Source organism: Neodiprion virginianus, chromosome 6 (assembly GCF_021901495.1).
Source record: "Neodiprion virginianus isolate iyNeoVirg1 chromosome 6, iyNeoVirg1.1, whole genome shotgun sequence".
Lineage (NCBI taxonomy): Eukaryota > Metazoa > Arthropoda > Insecta > Hymenoptera > Diprionidae > Neodiprion > Neodiprion virginianus.
In genome coordinates, this window is record NC_060882.1 from 25,263,476 (window position 1) to 25,283,831 (window position 20,356).

Below are 20,356 nucleotides of genomic sequence, written 5' to 3' on the forward strand. Positions count from 1 at the left end.
AAAATTTGTGTTGTGTTTATCCCTTAAGATAAAAATATCTTTTCGGGTATCCAAACGTTCAATTATACGAACTAGGCTCATTGTCAGTCCTAATTAATTCGGATAATCGAGGTTCTACTGTGGCTGTCGAACAAAGTACTATTTTTAGGCATTTTTTGGCATTTTTTGGCGAGCCATTGGTACAAGTACCAAAACTTACCAAAGTATAGTTTACGTGACACACAATATCGTTCCGGTACACCTTGGTTCTAATACCAGTGGATCGGCAAAAAATGCCTTTTATTGCGGATTTGAAACTAATCAATGTTGCTATCGTTCTGCAATAATCCGTCCTCTTCCTACGTGGATGATGTCAATATTTTCCGACCTTCGTTAGGTATATATTAATCCGATAGATGTAATTTTTTACTTTTGGTTTTAATTTAACTGCTTCAGGGGGTTTCCCACTTTAGCTGCTCACAACGTTCCACACGTAATACAGGGCGTGTTCGGAAATTGACTGAAAGTTCTGTCAGTACTGAAAACGGTATAGTCCAAGTGACGTATACTGTAGATTTTCATTACTGACAGTACGGTCAGTCGATTACCGAACACGCCCACAGTTGGTGGAAATCGGAAATCATCGTTGAGCATTTTCGAATTTTTCGTAATTTGAAGATTGTCGAAGTTTGTCAGTAGAGACATCTCTGTTAGAGAGGAACAGACGGAAATGTCTGTCGCCCCAGTGAGTTCGTCATTGCCCTGAGTTTTGCCTAACGTTACGTACATACGGTACATAACTACGTGTGTGAAGGCCGGCGTTGTTACTTGTGGGGTACAACGCATCAGCGAATCGGTAGCTGAGTAACCAGTCTTTGATTTAATTAATATAAAATCTCTGAAAAATGAACGTAGTGCCCGGAACAGCGTCCCTCCTCGAAGAACTAGACAGTACGTTTGATGTAATTAGTTGGAAACTGTTAGTTCTAGCGATTTATCGAAATTGAGGTTATGTTTACACTTAACCATCAATGTAAATATTTTGATTAACAATTACGCCAGTAACACCAGATAAATTAATCACGCCCGAACTGTTCGTTTAGAAAAGCTAATGGTTCTGTTAAGAGATGGTAGAACACTTATCGGATATCTCAGAAGTGTTGATCAATTTGCCAACCTGGTCCTTCATCGAACTATCGAAAGAATTCACGTCGGCAAAGAATATGGAGATATTCCTCGGGGCGTTTTCATCGTCCGAGGCGAGAATGTTGTTCTCTTGGGTGAAATAGTAAGCACTCAATTTTTTTATGCTCAGCAAATCAATATTTTTAGTCTCCAGCTCTGCACGCTGGTGCAAAAGTCCTGCACTATAAACTTACTGAATTTCACCTCAGGATGGGGACAAGGAAAAGGATCTGCCACTATCTCAGGTGCCCGTAGATGATATATTAGATGCTCAAAGACGAGAGCAAGAATTGAAGCAAGATCAAGAACAACTGATGAGCAAAGCTCTGAAAGAACGAGGCCTCTCCTACATTCCGGATTTGGGGCATGATGACATGTTCTGACCCACATCTATTCCTACAACAAGTTCATTTTCGTCATCCTCGTCATCACATAAGTCTGACTGAATATTCAGAGAGTTGTTCAATTCTGTGAAAGCAAAGGGAAATAGGTGAAAGAAAAACAACAGACAATTGTTATACATAAGGCGTGCGCTATAATATGAAAATATATTATTGATACACAGATCGGCCGGTACGAATGAATCTCGAAAAATCTGTTATTCTACCTCTTTTTTTTTTATACAAATAGTTATAATGAACTGTCACGAATTTCGTTCTTGGCTCATTCAGAATGAAGAATATTTTTAAATATTTAAACCCACAACATTCATCATCGTCATTTACAACTAATATGATAAAAACTTAGCATATGATTGAAGTCTAGTACAAATATCACGTAGCAAACTATTTGCTATACATTATACAAAAATTTCGCACAGAATTCGTATTCGATATCAAACTAATACGATTTAATTGTTTATAGACAGCTCAAAATTACGTAAATAATAATAAAAACTGCTTAATAATTTAAACAAATGAAAAAAACACATTAGGTAAAACTATAACAGTGTTCAACGCAATTTTTACTACACAATGAAGTGTCGTAAAAAGTAGGTTTGAACATTAGATTCAATGTATATACTATAATTCCACTTTAAAAAGAAGTCTCTTGTAATGTTTCCTTCGCTTTTAGTGGTTTCAGTGTAGATTCACTCAATTGTTTGTTCCATAGAGTTTGAAACTTCAATTCATTTGTAACCTTTTTGTCAGTGACAGATTTTTTAGAATCGTCACGCTGGAGATTCGTTCCCCTTTTTCTTGGTGATTGGTTAATAACCTCATCAATTTTCTCTGGAGAGTTACTGACACTGTTGGTACTACCAGAAACTATGCCAGATGTATCGGAACTAGGTTGATTTCCATCCAAGCAATGCAGAAGACTATCGGATAGTCTATCTTCGTTAAGAATATTTAAATCTGACTCAGATTGGTCAAAATCGTCAGTACGAGACGTGAAACTTAAGTCAACAGGACTCGCAGTTAGTACGCTTCGTGATAATAGATATTCTCGAAATGTACTTGTTATGGAAACGCTACTTGCCTCAATTATTTCGTTACAATATTCGTCTTCTATTGAGGTCACAAAATTTCTATCCTCATTTAAATTTCCGAAGTTTTCTTTGGTCTCGGTATTACCTTGATTGTCAGTTAGTACCAACTCACCACTCATACTGTCTATCTTTTGACACTCTTCCAAAATGGATGTACAACTTTTTTTCTGTGTAAGATCCAAGTTTGATCTTTGAATGTTCGAACCAGAACTGCATGGCGTGCATCCGTTATTTAATGTTGCAAGATTGCATAAGTTTGACCCAGAGATCATCATCACTGGTTTTCTTGAGCGTGGAGTCATCATAGTTTCCTGTCAGAAGTTTCAATTAATTTCGATAAAATTTTCATGACTTCTTCATTTTTACGTTTTGAGATTACCTTTTTATATCGAGTAGTAGCGGACATGCGGTTTAACCAAATGCAAACAATGAGTACATAAATAGAAAATAGACACGTAAAAATGACGGGATGAAGAGTGAAAACAGAAAGTGCAGAATACATGCATACCTGCATAGCTTTACTCATCTTCGTCGTGCTTTGAGTAATTGGGCTCATGCTTTTGTCGTGGTATGCAATGGGCGTCAATGTGCATTCATTAGCTGTAGCAGCAGCAGTAGCAGCAGCTAGACTTTTTCGTAATAAATTCTTAGCTGGTGTCGATGTACGTGCCGTATATGTGTTGCAGAATCTACTCAATACTGTTGAAGCTGAATAGCTTGATGTTTCAGAGACTGAAGTTTCTGTCTTTTGTGGAGAAATTTCAGATTGTATATCAGGCATAGATTTCCTGGGAGGAAAAACCACTTCTATGTTGGGTCTTCTTCTTACAGGAAATATCGGGTCTGAATTTTGCCTCACGAATTCGCTATCATTCATATTAGAGGCAGCCTCTGTCGAATAACTCTCAGGTTCACTTAATTGGCGTGAAAATCGTAGATTTTTTGAGGTATTAATATCTCGCAAGTTGGAAGCTTTGCTTTGCAATTTTACTGGACAGCTATTCTTGTCTGATTCACGTCGACTGAAACTTTCCCTGACCGTTTCTGATGATTTATTTATTGCAGCGTTTTCAAATTTTTTGACGCTTTTCTCTGCGCTAATATTTATAAAATTCGCAAGCAACATTTTCTTCTTTGACTTGCAATGCCCCAGATTAGACGTGTTCAAGCTCCCTGTGCTGCTGCTTATATGCTTTACATGCAGTAGATTATCTGCTTCCAATGGCTCGTAGATATCCGGGCTCAGTTCATCATCTGATTTACTGAAGAGCGTTTTTGGCGGAAGCAATGATTTCTCCAAGCTCTGCTCAATGCATGCAAATAAGAGGATTTTAGTATCGTCATTGCATTCACTTGCAGAGGTTGTTAGTACAAATAGCCATTAGCACAAGACATGTAAATTTGAAAAGAACATTGACACTGACAGCATTTGTGTGGTAAAAGCACATAAGACAATTTGTATTACTTACCGACGACAATATATTCTCCTCGCTACTAGATCTGGTGATATTGCTACAACCAATGTTGATGTCTACTGGTTTTTTATGGCCTAGTATTTTCTTTTGGAAAATATGCTTCTTTATTGAATCTCCTAGGCTTTTGGTTCTCAAATTCTTCACCTGCCTAGGTGTCCCCTGTCCGTTTTCTTTATTGAATTGTTTAACCAGCCTGCGTTTTTTCGCAGATTCTGGCATGGCCTGAATATGAGCGTACAACTGCGCTAATGCTGCCTGTGTGTCTTGTGTGGAGTTTGCTTTGGCTGTTAATTTATGATCGACAAAACTAAACACTGTGTGAGCTGTACCAGTTGCATCTGATATTGATTCATTTAGCTGTGAGGGGAAAGAGTGGTATGAGACTTGAGAAATTCCGTTTCAAATAATAAAAAAAAATCAAAAACATTAAAAAGAAGCTCACATCATTTTTTGTAGGACTCAGAAGTTTCCTTTCCTGTTCAACCCAGTAAGCTCTAATATCAGTGGCTAGTTTTGGAGGAATGTCAAACATTTCAATGCCTTTTGTAATCATGAAGGCAACTAGTCCTGACAAAGTCTGTGAATTTATGTGCAGAGCTTCGGGTGATAGTTTCCTTGGACACAGCAAGTGCGGGGTGAATAATGTTGCAAGGCTATCACAATTCATTTTGTTGCTGTGTTCAAAGCTCGCAGTCTTGTTTAGCAACCTTAGAACATATCTAAGCAGAATCCGATTTTCAGATGGTAATAAAAGGAAAAGTAGCTGTAACGATCTAAGAAGTCTGCATTCGTTTCCTTTCATATCACCACACCATAGCTCTGTTGAAAAAAATCAAGGTTAATGAATGACTAAGTTTTATAAAGTCTGTTGGGATCATGTAATGGGTATGAGATTCACCAGCTATTTGACAGTGAGCGGGATAGTGCAAGTCTGTTAACAGTGGCTCTGGTAATTCAGCTAAGAAACTTTTTAAAACGGAAGCACAGTCATGAACACTAAATTGGCCATCTTCAAAGTTTAATCGGATTCCCTGATATAGTGCATTCTTCAGGTCTTGTTGCCTGGTGAGCTTTCCTGTTCGTCGAAAAATCCCTTCTTGTACGATGCCTAGATTAAAACATAGGTAACGTTTATTAAGGGTATATAATTGTATTGTGTGTATAATTGCTGATTCAAACTTACTTTGTTCAGTTGACAGATATTCAATCAGCTGTTTGACTTGAGTTATACCCTCATGTGACAAAGGAGCACCCTCTATCACTTCCTTCTGTAGATTGATGGTTGACTTAGGCTTTTTTGAGAAACTTATCAGGCTCCATTTTTTGAGCTTGACTTTTTCCGCTACACAATCGCTACTGGAACAAGATAATATAATTTCAACTGGTGCTTTATGATTAATGAATTATGATTAAAAATATGGATACATTTTTCATAAGGTTTAATAGATTGCACCACAGAGCTTTTCCTCCATCACCAATATCAAGCCAGCACAGCAATCAGTCACAACTAAAAATACAAACCACAAACAGTACGTCAGACAGCATCTCGTGCTTGATACCGAGGTTGAGACTAGATCTTTGGCTTCTCGCCATACACTACCCAACGCATGCAGAACGCATTGACACGAAGGAGAACAGTTCTTGGACATACTCGCATCCCAACTAAATGCACATTGACACAACCATGTAGGGATACAAATTAGGATGACAATATCAGACGATGAAAAATGCAAAGATCTGTTGGTGGTATGGTAATTCGAAAGTATATGTAAAAATAGGACTGTACAATACGCAAATTAGATAAATTCTGCGAGCTAACGTCGAAACGTTTGGCTTGACAGTTAACCGATTGCAGTAGAGAATAACTCACTCTTCAGTGTTGAGGTCCAATTCAAAGGACAGGTGCATCCTGACGAGGGTGTGAAATTGTTCAGAATTAACTTTTCGCATTCTGTAAGCCAACTTTCCGTCGACCCCTTCGTTAAAGTCTTCCATTTTCGTTATTGAAAATTTCGATTAACGTTAAAAATCCTCAACGCGCTGACATGTTTTACAACCGACGATTCAAATATTACGAGGGCAAACATACACACACCTACGCGTTCTTGGTCAATGGCGGTTATGTTCAATCGAACTACATGCACGTATTCGGTACTTCGTTATGTTCGTAAAATTGACATGATGCGTGGATTTTTTATGGCCAAGCCGCGAGCAAAGGGGATGGATGAGAACATCGCCGGTATTTTTTTCCTGGTTATTACAAATTCCCTGTATATTAAAGATATTTTTCACCGACGCCGCACCACTGCACTATGGATACCATTTCGGTTTACAGTTTCCACGGTAATGGCGAGTCAGGTGACACTATGCCAAGCCATCTGATTAGTCCACGCGGTAGTACTCGAAAGGTGGCGTGCGCATCGTTTACATGGGAATGGAGTGAACCTAGCGTGAAACGGGATATTTTGGCACTTCGTCGTCGAGTGGCAAAACGGCGTCGTTTGAACTGTTCTAATGCTCCATACCTAATACCATATACCGTTGACTGATGATATATAGGTATATGCTCAGTACGCCTCAGTCAACGCATATACGATTGTATTCTGAAAGCGTAAGTGAAAAACGTGTAGTACAACTTTCATCAGATCAGATGCAAGAATAATTTTTGGTTGAAAACAGAGCGTGCCTATTGTGACGAACGAAGAAGCCTTGACGCTTTCTACAAAAGTCACAACCGCGGTTGTAAGAGTTAGAATTTTAAAAAGTTCAGAGCCAGTGACGTTGCCGGTGTTTTGATTTTTAGTCAAACATGCTAGTACAGATTTCCAAAATTTTCATGAATCTTAATTTCTGCAGTACACGATTTTAAACGTTTTATTACCAATAATTTCAAACATTTTCTGCCGTTAGCAACTTAGTGAGGGTATGGTGAGAAATTCCGTAACAACGTCGGCAATTGTGAATCAAGATACATAACAAAACAGGATTCATTTAGTCCTATGTGCAGTTCAGTTTTCAAGTTGTAATTTGCGTTCTGTCGGAAAGTGCGACTCTATCGTCAACAATCGTACAACTTTTGCGCGTGCCTGAGTATCGTCGTGTTTGTCAGTGGAAATCTCTCATCGCATACATCAAATTATTATTTGGCATGCAATGACATCTCTTGTAGCGATGGCGAAGCTGTACGAGGGATAGTGAAGTAATAGCGAACGGCCATATTGAGCGAATGTTGACTGTACGCGTACTTTGCCTGTAGATATTTACTACACGGCACCTTCCAAGGGCGAAAGATCTAATCGATTGGTGTATATCCTCGCGAATATCCAGTAAGAATTTCACGGACAGACCGTGCGATTTTCCTTAAGGATAGAATGAGCGATTGTAACGACGAGGTGGATCAGCGCGAGAAACGAAAGAGTATCGAAGAAGCCGCGATGGGTGACGTCCTGGGTAAGGAATCCAGCAGCAAAGCTAATCCCGAAAAGGATACTCCTTCTAAGGATCAGGGGGACGAGGATGGACGCAAGGAGGCTGACGGTGCCTCGGCAGTAGCAGTCGGACAAAAATCTGCTCTCAATTTTCCGTCAACTGTCAAAGAGGTACCCGCATTTTGCTACACGCATTAGCATGTTAATCGCGAGCTGAATTTTCCATGTAATCGATCATGTAAACTCTATTTACGCACTGCTAGGAAGTCTCGTTTCATTCTCTCCGATAGAACGATTTTTAATCTTTATCAAGTCAATTAAATTCCACATCCCGATTGACGATTCTTTTGGTTCCGTGCAACACAGCTAACCCATTCCTGAACCCTGCGATTAACATTTATGAGGAAGGTGTATATGAATCATCTCAAATGGATTGGTTTTATTTTGTAGAATTCGAGTGTACATGAAGCTACAGAGAATATTGATGTTGGACAAGATGAAGATATGGCATCTAACGAGTTGGCGTCCGTCAAAAGTAATGCAGAGGATACAATAGATGGTGTTACCGATATGCTGGTTATACCCAATTCTCCATTACAACGTCCAAAAGGACCGTGTTCTTGTGACGCGTGTAAAGACAGAAGGTAAAACATTTTATTATCAACTACCGCATTTAAAAATATTGTTTAATAATATGGACATTTGCTTTGTTCTTTCAGGGAGCTTTTGACTGAGCAGTTAGAAGAAGTAACAAGGCTACAGGGATTGTGGATGGAACTGAGGCAGCACATACGTTCGGTCTTCAGAGCGGCTACGGAAACTTCTCGTGTACCTCATTCGTCCCGTCTCAAATATGACAAAGCTCATTTGGAGAATATGCATGAAATCATTCTGCAGTAAGTCATCTTTCACTTGTTTGTACTTAGCAACAGCTTATCTCTTTGATCATTCAATTTTATCACAGATTATGTAAAAGGGATCCTCATCAGCTTTTTATGAGGCTTGAGGGACAGGCCCAAGATTTTGTCATGGAGACAAAGGTTCGCCTTCTCGATCTTCTACATATTCGGAATGCTAGCAACCTCGCTGAAATTTTTCTCAGTGGTAGGTAATAAAAATGATTTAATAAATTTTATTTTTGCCGTATTCGTATTTTGTCATCGCCAGTGATGCATCTCATAATAAGTAATTAACGAAACGAAAAAAAAAAGAACTCGAAAGTTAGTTTTGATTTGAAATTTATAGCAGATTTTCCGTATCAGTTTTATCATTATACAATATCATTAGGAATTTAAAATTAGAACGATTCACAAGACAATCTGTCAGTTTAGAACTAGGCCGTCTGTCTAAATATATCATTACTAGTTGCAAAAACCGTGGAGTAAGAATACCGAGTTTTGTTTCCCAGCTTGTTTTGAAGATAGCACTGTAGTATCATAAGTATTACATTGTCATATTAGTTTACATTTTTTTTTTTTTTTTTTTTTTGCCTCTTCAAACGACATGTAAATAGTAAGAAAATTATGTGCTATCTGTTACTATATATTAAATATTTCAAAAATATGTTGGTTAAACAGGATTGCTGGATGGATATGATGTATTGTTGTCAGCAGCATCTCACTTATCCAGTCTGGTAGAGCCATTGGAGAACGAACATCTTTCAAAGTTTAATCTTACGTGGGATTGCTTGAATAAAAGGCTTTACCAGAGTTGCGTCTACGCCGATCCACTTGTACAGAACAATTTGCCACCCTTTATTGGACAGGTAACAATCATTTGATGTTGATATTTGATAAGACTAAGGCAACTCAATACATACACGTGTGTTATATATATATGTAAGAAAATTTCTTACCAATTTGAAACGGAAAAAAAAATTATTTGAACCAATATCATAAATGCAACGAATATTTCAGCTACGAAAACTTCTGCCACTAAAAGGTGCCGAATACCAAGGTCTTGTACACAGATATCTTGCTTTTGATGATGAAATGACAAGAATCGGGGACATGTGGCCAGAAGCTGAACGCCTAATTGACAAATACAAGTACGTATCTATTCTTCCTGCAATGTAAATCAAGAATGACGATTTAGCTGTGTAATTCATGCACATTTTTCTCATGATTCTTTTTGTAGATCAAAATTGAAAGACTCACAACTAGTACATAAAAATAATAGTACATGATTTAAATTTTCAGCCAGGAACAGGCGGCCCTTAAAGCAAAACAGAAAATGCTCAGGGAAGATTGGGAGCTGTTTAAAGCTCGAAGAAAACTTATTCAACAACGAATGTGGAACAGAACTTCTAAGTTAGTGAATCTTCTTTTGATTACATATAGTTCAGTATCATATCTAGGTAATTATCAATCGTCAATCATCAAGGCTCTAATCTCCAGTGTATTCAAGTTTGTCTTACACTTTCTTTTAGGGAAATGAGAAGGGACGAATCAGAAAATAATAATAAAAAAATTTCATTAACTATTACAGTGAGTTGACGGAATTTGATGAGCAATTACTAACACTTGCTACGTTGGGGGCAGTCGGGGCATTGAGTCCGAATAGTAGACCACCCAGTCCGAATTCAGACCTCGGTCTGGATGCCTTGAATCTGCCGCTAGACACTGATATTTTAGAGAGTCTTGCGCACGATGCAAGCAAGTCGACACATCTACGCCTTGCTGACATGGTGGGAGCGCTAACATCGACCGAGGTCCTAACAGAGATCAATAGTTATAATATTGGCCCAGTAACAACATTGAACGGTCATTACAATGAACCAGAATACTGGTTTGGCTATGAATGCGCTGTTAACCATGTTCTTAATTATGGTTTCGTCACACCGCCGCCTTCGCCTAGGTCTGGAAGGTATAATAAGACACGAGTATGGTTTGTTTTGTCGCGTTAGTTAATGTTATTTTTCTCGAAAGACATATTTTGGTTTTTAGTCCGGTCAGTGATGAGAGAGTTGATGGGGAGGGAAGTGAAGTGGACATTGGCGGAGGTGACGAACAAACGTGCGAATGTCATGTCTGCACTGTGCCTCAAACTTCCCCTACTGTAAGTACTTTGAACAATTGTTGGCAAACATAGAGATTTAAAATTTAATGCATAGACAGCTCGCTGTTATGCATTATATGTGAAAATGTTTTATTTTTTCATTGTATGCACAAACTTCTATAACTTTTTGTTTTACTAGCGGATCGGTAAAGGACCATCTCTTAATCTCAATCTGCAAACGAATAATTTCAATCCATTCCCACCAATTAGCAACGGTTTATCAGGTAAGAATGAATTTGTTGCTCAGAATTTTAGCAATGTACAATTCATGTATCCAAACGATCTTGTTTTTTACCAAACATGTTTTGTTTTGCATTATGATAGGTGGTGTGAATTGTACAGCACCGAAGAATGGTTTGGTTGATATGAATGTGGTATATCCGCATCTTTATAATCTACATGCAGCTTTTGCTGCAGGACCAAAGAAACCGAACAATCCGGCTTGTCAAACAAGCACATCACCGGGTAGCAAAACAGATGAAAAAAAATCTTGTTCATTTGGTACACCAATAAAGAAAAAATCCGAGGAGATAAGTCTCAGTAAGAAGCAATTAGATGAAATTCAGTGTGCTATGGAAGACACAGATTTAAGAGAGACTGAACCGCAACCGTGTCCATGTGTTTATCGACACGCAAAGGAAATTGTAGAGAGGAAGAAAGAGGTGCTAGAAAATCCACCTTGCTCTTGTTTACTAAAGTCTAAACAGAAATGGGATACATGTCCGTGTTTAAAAAAATGTAGGTTATTTTTTTCAAATTTCCTAGTAAAACGTTTTCAAGATCTTTGTCTAATTTCCAACGTAAATTTGATATCTTTCTTAGCTCGCTCAGATCCTACCATGACAAACGGATATGGACAGCCTGAATCTCTTACCATACCTGCTGTCAAACCAACTTCAGCCTCAAGGAAGGCAACAAATAGGCCAAGCGCTACACAACAAACGCATATTCAAACAAGGCACTCGACCACCCAGACGCCTAACATCACCCACAATCACAATCATCTGCCACATCCTGGTAGGTGTAAGTGACATATCGTTCCATCATTGATTCTAACAAAGATTCAGATTATCATAAAATATTCACACTCCCAAAGTTAAGCTCGGTTTTAAAGCTCAAAGGAGACTTTGCTGTCAATCGCAAGTGTCTCTTCTCGTTGAATGCAGCATAACAATATTTAAAGAAACAGTGTATTTAGTAGACATTTATATATTGTGCTGTGAAAATACAGGTCCCACTCATTCTCACTCGCGTGGTACACTGCCGGATCTTGCGAAGGGCGCAGCAGCTCCTCATCGTGGACATGCTCATCCCAATCATGTTCCACATGCTTGTCACAAACAAGCTAACATCGAGCATATAAAGAGGGTGTCTTGCAGTGACCGTTAGTATTTTTAATCCATAATAACAGGTATATCATTTGAAAGTTTTATCGGTAACTATTGAAACAAGATTTTGTTAATTATAGTTGGTGCAGGTGATGGGGATTGTTCAGATTCTGGAAGTAGCCAAGAAGATTCGTGTTCGACGAGTAGTTCAACTCCTAGAGATTCTAGCAGACACTGTGATTGTTGCTACTGCGAAGTATTTGGACATGGAGTGGTTAGTAATTGTCTAAAATTTATCACAAATTTCGCGATTATTCATAACTTAGCTGTTATACAAATTTTCACATTATTTAGAGAAGAGAATTTTATCTAGGGGATATTTGGTTACAAGTTCCTACTTCTGTTTTATAGCCTTCGGTAGCACCTGTCAGCAGAAATTACAATGAAATGAGAGAGAGACTACGGCAACTTTTGACAAAGAAGAAAGCTAAGAAGTGTAAGGCTGCGTGTAGTCCACCAAAAATTCCAATCGAAGTCCCATCCTCAAATTCGAACACTGTACCTACTTCTAATGTTTTACTTAACCAACCCGTACCGAGGCCTAACACTCCTGTCTCCGTAACTCCTGTCCAACACCAAAACACCAGAGATCAGAGGGACTTGGAGGCATTGCTTGAATTCATTGAGGGTAATCAGAATAGTAAAAAAGACAATAAGAAGGCGGAAAAGAAGGCGCGGCAAAGGCAGAAAAAAGTAAGCATTTGGTTACTAAAAAAACTTATCATTAGTTGTCAAATTGATTAATGGGCAATTTTGTATTTAACAATAATTCACATTCATTAGCTTTGAGATATGTCCTTATATTATATTTGTACATAATAGCTGGACGAGAAGCTGAAAAAGGACCAACAAGAAGCAGAGAAACAGAGAATAATGGAGCTGCAGAAGAAGACCCCTGAAGTTACTATAACTGTTGTTGATCCTCAAAAACCTCTCTTACAAAGGTCACTGCCACAACGTACATTGCCAGAAGTTTCTATACTGCCTGCATCAGCACCACTAATAACCTCGACGCTTAAACCATCAAATAAGAAAAAAGAAAAAGAAGACGGGACTAAAGTGAAATCACCGCCGGTACATTCGAATCAAAAAAATAAGATTGGAATTAATGTTGAAAAAAAGGACGAAAACGTTATCGCAGTCAGTCAAAAAAGTAAAGCTGCAACGATTATTGATAAAGTTGACGGTAGTAAAAGTAATATTTCTGCACCATCAAAGGTTGAGGAGAAAAGCGAAAAAAAATGTAAGAAGGAAAGACAGAAGCTTAAGAGGGAAGCCAAAGCAAAGGAAGAAGCACTCATGAAAGCAGCAGGAATGATCAAAAATCAGTCTGAAAATCAGCCGCAAATTGTTACTATCAAAAGAGTCATGGAGTCTAACAACGCTGAACCAACAGTTACCATTACTTTGAAGGGGCAAACACCAGCAGAAGATAAAGTCCTGTTCACATTGGTCAACGGACAAACAAAGGAACCTATGTCGTCAAAACCTGAACAGCCGCAAAGCCAAAAAGCAAGTGGTAAGAAGAAGAAAGGTAAGGGAAACGGTAATCAGCAGCAACAGCAGCAGCAGCAGGCTAAGTCCAACCCTGTACAGCAGCCATCAAGTAGCACGAACTTGAAACACCAACAAGGTAATATCAATGACAATAAAAATATTAAAAATCAACAAACTCATGAGAAACCTAGGGCCGGAAAGCAGAATGATGACAAGAAAGTTAGTACAAAACAGCAGCAACAGCAACAGCAGAATGTAGACGAGTCTAAAATTGGCAAGTCCAAAAAGGACAAAAAAAATATAGAAAATAAGGAGAACGTAATGCAGCAACAGAATAATACTGGAAACAAAAGTAAAAGTCAACAGCAACAGCCGCCAAGTAATAATAAAAAATGTAAAGTTAGCGCACAATCAGTGACTACACCCTGTATACAAAAGCAACAACAGCAACAAAATTCTACTAGTGATTCCATCAATAAAAAGTCAAAAGGACAATCTCAGGAGAAGAATAATCAAACCCTTGGTAATAAGAATAAAAATTCGGGCGATAATAATACTGTGAAAATAAAAAACAATAATCAAAAAAATCAGAACACAATAAGTCCGATTGTACCTAAACCATCGATCACTGCCGAAAGTCCAAACACTGCCACTGAATCTCTGAGTTCACCTCTTAGTAATCAGTTTAAGGATATTGGTGCAAATCCGGATCTAATTATTGAAAATCTCAAACTACCACCGGGTATCACAATAACTAAAGTGAACGCCCCCGCTAAACCTATGCCTATAAAATCTACTCCATTATCAAAACCAGTGAATCCACCCAAGCAAACAACTATAATAGCTGCTCCAATGAGCGGAGTTCAATCAAATTACGCTACTCCTCAAGGAGCAGGGAATGTCATTGTTGTAGATACTGGGAAGCTCAAGCAAGATCTTCTACCCAAGTCCAATGAAAAAGGTGAGTTTCCTGTTATTTGAGTTTAATTTACTCTAACTTAGTATAGATGACACAGCTTTTGATAAATTTTGGAGTTAAACCGTTGAAATTCCTGATCGAAGTCTATGCTCTTTGCAATAAACGGTTTTAAATGTTAATATGCATGTGAGAAACTTGTAGATACTCTTATGTTATTATAGATTCTTCGAAAGACAATCACCAATCCCAAAGTACCAGTGGAAAGAAGAAGAAAAAGAAAAGTAACAATAAGAGTTCTACAAATGCTTCTGGTGCAGTACTAAATTCCGTAGTTCTGCAACATAACGCGGTAAATGGTATACCGTTAACGAATGGGCATACCGATGCATCTGCTAGAATTTTACACAATCCAGGAAGTAATATGGTTACGATACGAAATCCAGCATTTGGTCCTCCGAAAATGGAACCGACACAACAAGCTGCTATTATCAAAGTATCGGAAAATGGTATGGTAACTATAAGAAGTCCAGCGCTTCAACAGGCAATTAACGCTGGCTTAACGCCGCCAGCGAAACCTGATTTTATCGTGAAAGGTGATTTGTCAAGTAATAAAGCTGTGACGCAGCAGAATATTGGTGGAAAACCAAACAATTTTATCCCATCAAGTTTGGCTGAGCTTCGGAACAGGTTAACACCGGATTGTACAGGGCTGAAAGGCCTCGCTAATATCCAAATTAGTAAAGTGACTGGTGGACAGCCCATTCCCGAAAATGGCATTAATTTGAGAGGTACCAGTGTAACGTTAACCAAAGTTCGATCTGAAGCTGTGATGGACAATGTTCAACAGGCTAAAACTGCAGTCAGGGAAGCCATTAGCGCAACTATGGCAGCGTCAAGTAGCGGAAAAGGAAAGAAAAAGAAAAAAAAGGGCAATGGGACTCGACAGAATGGAGATGACTGGAACCTCGTTGGTGAGAACAACAATAAATAACTTAACCATGTAAATTTGCTTATTTGTCTTTAACAATCCATACATGTTTACTTAGAAATGATTCTTGACTAGTTAACGTGGCCAGATTAGTTTTGTTAATTTATAATGCTTTAAGTTCTGTAGACGTTTGGTATATTGTTTGTTACTTTATTCATTGTTAATACTTTCGTTTTATTATGTTCAGTATTTTTATGACCACGGGTGTTACACACACGGATAATTACTTCACCAATCTCTCTCATTCCATCTTTTTTCAACTTATTCAATTATTTATTCTTATTTTTTCTTGTCAAATTATCAGACATTGCTTTACAACTTGTATTACTGTCTAAAAACGACTACTGTTTTCATTTGTTTTTCTAACTTTTTTTTTTTCAACTCGTGGAGTCGTAATATTTAGTTCAGATTTATTAGGGAAAAATAACTATCGTCGCTGTGTGAAGTATAGTAAATTTTGATATTTTATGAGTAGTTAATTTTCGTATTGATATTTTGACAATTATTACAGTTTTTAGTTTTGTACAAATGGATGATACTTAATGATTTGTGGTATATAAACTACGTAATGTGTCGTTTCGTTGGATGAGTTTAATATGATATAAAAATAAAACTGTTAAGTACAACGAGAAAGATTAATATCTGCTAATAGCGTGGGAATGCGCAATATAGTTATTATACAACAAGAAATTGGGAATCCTTTGGTGGTACGCATTATCAGTGCGATTTTTGATACATTGTAAAATCTCCGTCTGGATAAGTGATCTGAGTGAATAGAGAAAATTACAGACTATCTTTTGTAGTAGTAAAAAAAAAGAGAGTCGAAGCACATCAATTTGTGACAATTGATCCATGTACTTAAATACTTTCAACGTTACGTAGTTTACAAACCAAATATTATCGTAATACGGCGAATCCACTGACTGGAATACTATGTGATATTAAGATACTATGGATAATGCTATATTTAATTTTTCAATAATTCGACGAAAATAAAATTAATTTTTTTAAATCGAAATTCTCATTTTTTTTCTTGACGGTATATAACATACTACCCCTGCTAAATGGGACTGAGAGAGTTTCTAATACTGTAATCGTAAAACCAGATAATTGAATCAAATTACACAATTAAGAAATACGATTTTTAGTTCAGTCACGTCAAAGGATACGTTCGTTCAATGCAAGAACCTTATTTAAATTTTCTTATATTCAACTCGGCCAATCATCCGAATATTCAGCGGAATTAAGTTGCGTTCAACTTTTATTGCCAATAAACACATACACTGAGAAAAGAGAAACACACGTAGTGTGCACGAGATAGTAGACAGATTTTTCAATTGACAGAGGGCGTTATATTTAAAGCAATAGCGAACAAACGGTCCACAAATATTTATACACTAGTACTGGCAGAGAGAAGACTTTACAGATGAACCATAAAGGCACGCATATGTACAGACTTATTTAACTCGACGAGTCATGTAACTTCGAACTTCGTGAATGCAATGTATGGATATTTCTTAAAATTGATAGAACATTTAGAATATTCTTCAATTACGGAGAAACAGATACCTACCTTTCACTGACATTACAGATAAATTTTTCAGTCAATACACACACACACTAGTGACAAACTGATTTCGCGATATGTCGGAGGCGATGCGATATACTTATATATATATGTATGTATATACTTATTTTTTTTTTAACTGTAAATTAGGTTTCTCATTTCTATGCAGTACAGTGCGCAAGAAATGATAAATTCTTGTATTCAGAGCGTGTCTTTTGCAGAGAGCGTATTTACGCCTAAAGATATAGACCTTGAGGACGGGGAGATGGACGACGCAGAACGCGAGTTGGAGGCCTTCAAGCGTTTTTGTCTTCAATCCGTTCCACCAGCGCGAAAGGAAAAGGTTAACCTGAACATCAAGGATATTGTTTTAAAGAAGAAGTCAACTCCGGCGACAGTTATTGCCGCCAACTGATTTATCCGTAGTTTATTATTCTTTTTATTTTCCGTTTGTAATACGTAGTCGTCGAAAAAGGCATTGCCGTTTGTTATTATTGAATAGAACGTACTGACGCCGCGGGACAGCCATGTATTATAGAATATTACACAGTACAGTTACTGTCATTATAAGTATAAGCATTTAAAAGCATAGTGTAATGATATGATTGTTACGAGCTCGCATAGGTTTAATACAAAGTATCGATGTAAGGAAAAAATATTGACAAGGCTGTTTTGCAAGAACTGATATGCTACCGTAATCCCAGACTATATCACTACCAGTTTTATTGTTGGTCGCTCAAAAAATAAGCGAAACGATACTTTGGCAGATCTATTCTAGGATAATTTTTATTTCTATCCACTTGCCATGTAGAAATTCTGCCAAAGTAGCTGTCATTGTTTATTATCAATTTCAATCGATATACACAGAATAATGGCTGCAAAATGTTTCAGGACATATTTTTTAATTCTATGATCTGTCTACAATTAACTTCACCGTTTATACTCATACGTCATACATATACCGATCAATTTTGTACTGTGCATGCTTGCCAAAATAATTATCATACACATTTCGTGTACCAGTAGTGAAAAAATAAACACTATAAAAAGTTGTAAATATTCATTATACAATCGAAAAACGATAAAATCATTTTCAAAGTTATTTATTACATTATTGAATGAATTGGGTTTTATGTAAAAAATGAATTTACAATAAAAGTACAACAATAATATATTTAAAAAATTATATAAGTTTCTTTTCGTTCATAATTATTACTTATCAATAATTTATACGTATGTGTTAATAATAATTCGTATTATACATGTATGTCAATTGAATTTTGAATTGCCTTAGATGGAATTTGTACAAGTATACTTGCAAGTTGAATACTTCGTATCAAGTTGTATAATTTTTATTTTAGCAAGTGTGTTTGCATGCAAACAATTACCGCAGGACCGTGAGCATGGAATATTGGTAATCTGTGCAAGACAATAGTTGGTCTCGTGGGATAGGTTATTCATGTACGCGTTGCACGCGATACAATCATCATTACCTTATCACCTGCAGTTGTGTAAAAATGTAATTTTGCTACACTAAAAATGGTCAATTATATACCAATTTTTGTCGAAAGTGACAAAGCGCTTCTTTTGTAAGTGATTTTTCTTTTTGATGTTCCTTTATTTTTATTTTTTTTTCTTGTAATGTTGTATTTTATCTTGTGAAGAAACTACGAAATTAATATGAATGTTGTAAATATAGAATAGACATACTTAGAATTCTCCGACACGTGTTGCACACGCGAGAATTTTATTCGGTCCCAATGCACGGATATATATTACACTACGTACTAAAAACTCCTCTGTGAGCAGGGTTTTTTACCATATTATATTGTTAGCAGTATTGTATCGTAGAATAGGATTTCTTGTATCAAGATATATTTCGTCAAAATGGAAGCTTGTCATTTCATTTATCTTCATTCAACCCCTGAATCATCCGAATTTTTCCATTTCAATGTATAATCTGTTGAACAGTGTTGATTTCGTTGAATGCAAACAACATATTATGTTTAGTGAAAAAGAGCTGAATCGCCTTCGTCTCATTATTCGTAGAAAATTAATTAAATATTCAGTATGTTAAAAAGAATTGAAAGCAACGTAGACTATGAAAGGAAAAAAATTCAGGGCTTGACTGAGCTTGAGTCGAGTTACTCAAAATCCCTCGTCACGGGTCCGGATAATGCATGAATAAGTTTCGCGGAAACTTTAAACACAGAGGTGCGGGCGAAAAAGGATATCCGGAATCACTAATTCTAATTCTCGTTCTCTTTGGGTTCCCTCGAGTAATTATTGTCAGTCTGCAAGGTATATAATTGGTACGGTATAAGTGACTTGTGCCCTAGTCATTAGGCTCGCGTAAATACGCCAAAGGGTGCGTACAACAGCGGGGCGCTCTGGGTAATTGGAGCTAACGATTTATGGAGAAAGGGAAACTGGATATAGTCTATTGCCATTCGGCCAAAAGTCTTCTATTTCGAAATGGCAAACAGAAGACGTCGGCCCAAACGAGAAATTCGTCAATTTTCAAGTATCATGTTGGGAAAAACGTAGAGTGCTAAATAAAAAGTATTTTACACCGTGTTATGAGAAATTCAAATTGACTATCAGACGAATAATTTAAATACTAGTCAAATATATACTAAATCAATATGGTCGCCTGCAATTCTGTTCCGATCATACGATCGTTTTCTTCACTATTGAACAACTGAATCCTATTTCACGACAGAGAAAGTAACTTCAGCGATAGTAGTTTCGATATCATTCGATTTGAACGCGAAGCTTGAAAACTGAGAATTCCGCTCGTCAAATTACCGGTTACGGTTATCATCCTCGAGGGCTAAATGTCCAATCTGAAAATTGGAATATCTCGTATTGAAGATTCCAAGAAGGCAAACGAGCATGCGCGTTGACGCTGGTCGTTTTTTATTAGGGGAACGGAAATTAAATATTCGTGTGACGTTTATTCGACGTGAGTTACGAAGAAATTTTTGGATTTCGCGAACCGTGAGAGGCTGGAGGCTAGCGTTGTTTATACATCCGGAGCTGGGAGCCTGGAGGGTCTAAAAGCACGTCGCATCCCGGGTACCTTGTCCTGCAGCGGAGTCTCTAGCGTGCCACGGTTGCTTATTTTACCGTTGTCCAACACGGTATCATAAATCACGGAATTACAAGACAATGGATCATCGGTAGTTTATTGCACGCAAATCCATTGGAGATGCGGTCGTGCTATTAAAACGTGAAGTTTCGCGGACTGCTGCGGTGCTTTTAAACGCACAAGTCGTAATTCCCAGCCTGCGGTGCTCCGATACACGCTTTACTCGTTATTGGTACCCAAAAGTTCTCCAGAACATTTCACGGCCATCCAGTATTTACGTACTCGCGTAC

At 37.5% G+C, this 20,356-nt stretch overlaps 3 protein-coding genes across 8 annotated transcripts; 2 read left to right on the top strand and 1 right to left on the bottom strand.

Annotated features, from left to right (window-relative positions):
• Nucleotides 1–487: 487 nt before the first annotated feature.
• Nucleotides 488–1,730, top strand: LOC124307688 (U6 snRNA-associated Sm-like protein LSm1). The gene is made up of 3 exons (XM_046769627.1): nt 488–930; nt 1,083–1,267; nt 1,374–1,730. Exons 1-3 carry the CDS (start codon nt 885–887, stop codon nt 1,545–1,547), a joined length of 405 nt encoding a protein of 134 aa, XP_046625583.1. The 5' UTR covers nt 488–884; the 3' UTR covers nt 1,548–1,730.
• Nucleotides 1,677–6,463, bottom strand: LOC124307685 (rho GTPase-activating protein 19). Of its 4 annotated transcripts, none has more exons than XM_046769623.1 (7): nt 6,002–6,463; nt 5,315–5,484; nt 5,030–5,239; nt 4,574–4,950; nt 4,126–4,488; nt 3,165–3,959; nt 1,677–2,967 (listed from the first exon to the last, which is right to left on the bottom strand). In XM_046769623.1, the coding sequence occupies exons 1-7, from the start codon at nt 6,124–6,126 to the stop codon at nt 2,200–2,202; spliced, it is 2,808 nt and encodes a 935-aa protein (XP_046625579.1). In that variant the 5' UTR covers nt 6,127–6,463; the 3' UTR covers nt 1,677–2,199. The 4 variants fall into 4 exon arrangements, with proteins under 4 accessions (XP_046625579.1, XP_046625577.1, XP_046625578.1 ...); XM_046769621.1 differs by having other exon boundaries at nt 5,315–5,487; XM_046769622.1 differs by lacking the exon at nt 6,002–6,463 and adding an exon at nt 5,653–5,795.
• A 759-nt stretch (nt 6,464–7,222) lies between these two features.
• LOC124307683 (uncharacterized) lies at nt 7,223–18,635 on the top strand. 3 transcript variants are annotated; one of them, XM_046769616.1, is made up of 18 exons: nt 7,223–7,730; nt 8,010–8,203; nt 8,279–8,455; nt 8,524–8,663; nt 9,137–9,324; nt 9,476–9,606; nt 9,758–9,868; nt 10,047–10,424; nt 10,505–10,616; nt 10,756–10,840; nt 10,941–11,354; nt 11,439–11,639; nt 11,848–12,000; nt 12,085–12,218; nt 12,356–12,697; nt 12,827–14,462; nt 14,642–15,391; nt 17,197–18,635. In XM_046769616.1, exons 1-18 carry the CDS (start codon nt 7,503–7,505, stop codon nt 17,388–17,390), a joined length of 5,568 nt encoding a protein of 1,855 aa, XP_046625572.1. In that variant the 5' UTR covers nt 7,223–7,502; the 3' UTR covers nt 17,391–18,635. The 3 variants fall into 3 exon arrangements, with proteins under 3 accessions (XP_046625572.1, XP_046625573.1, XP_046625574.1); XM_046769617.1 differs by having other exon boundaries at nt 11,439–11,633; XM_046769618.1 differs by having other exon boundaries at nt 8,536–8,663.
• Nucleotides 18,636–20,356: the final 1,721 nt, after the last annotated feature.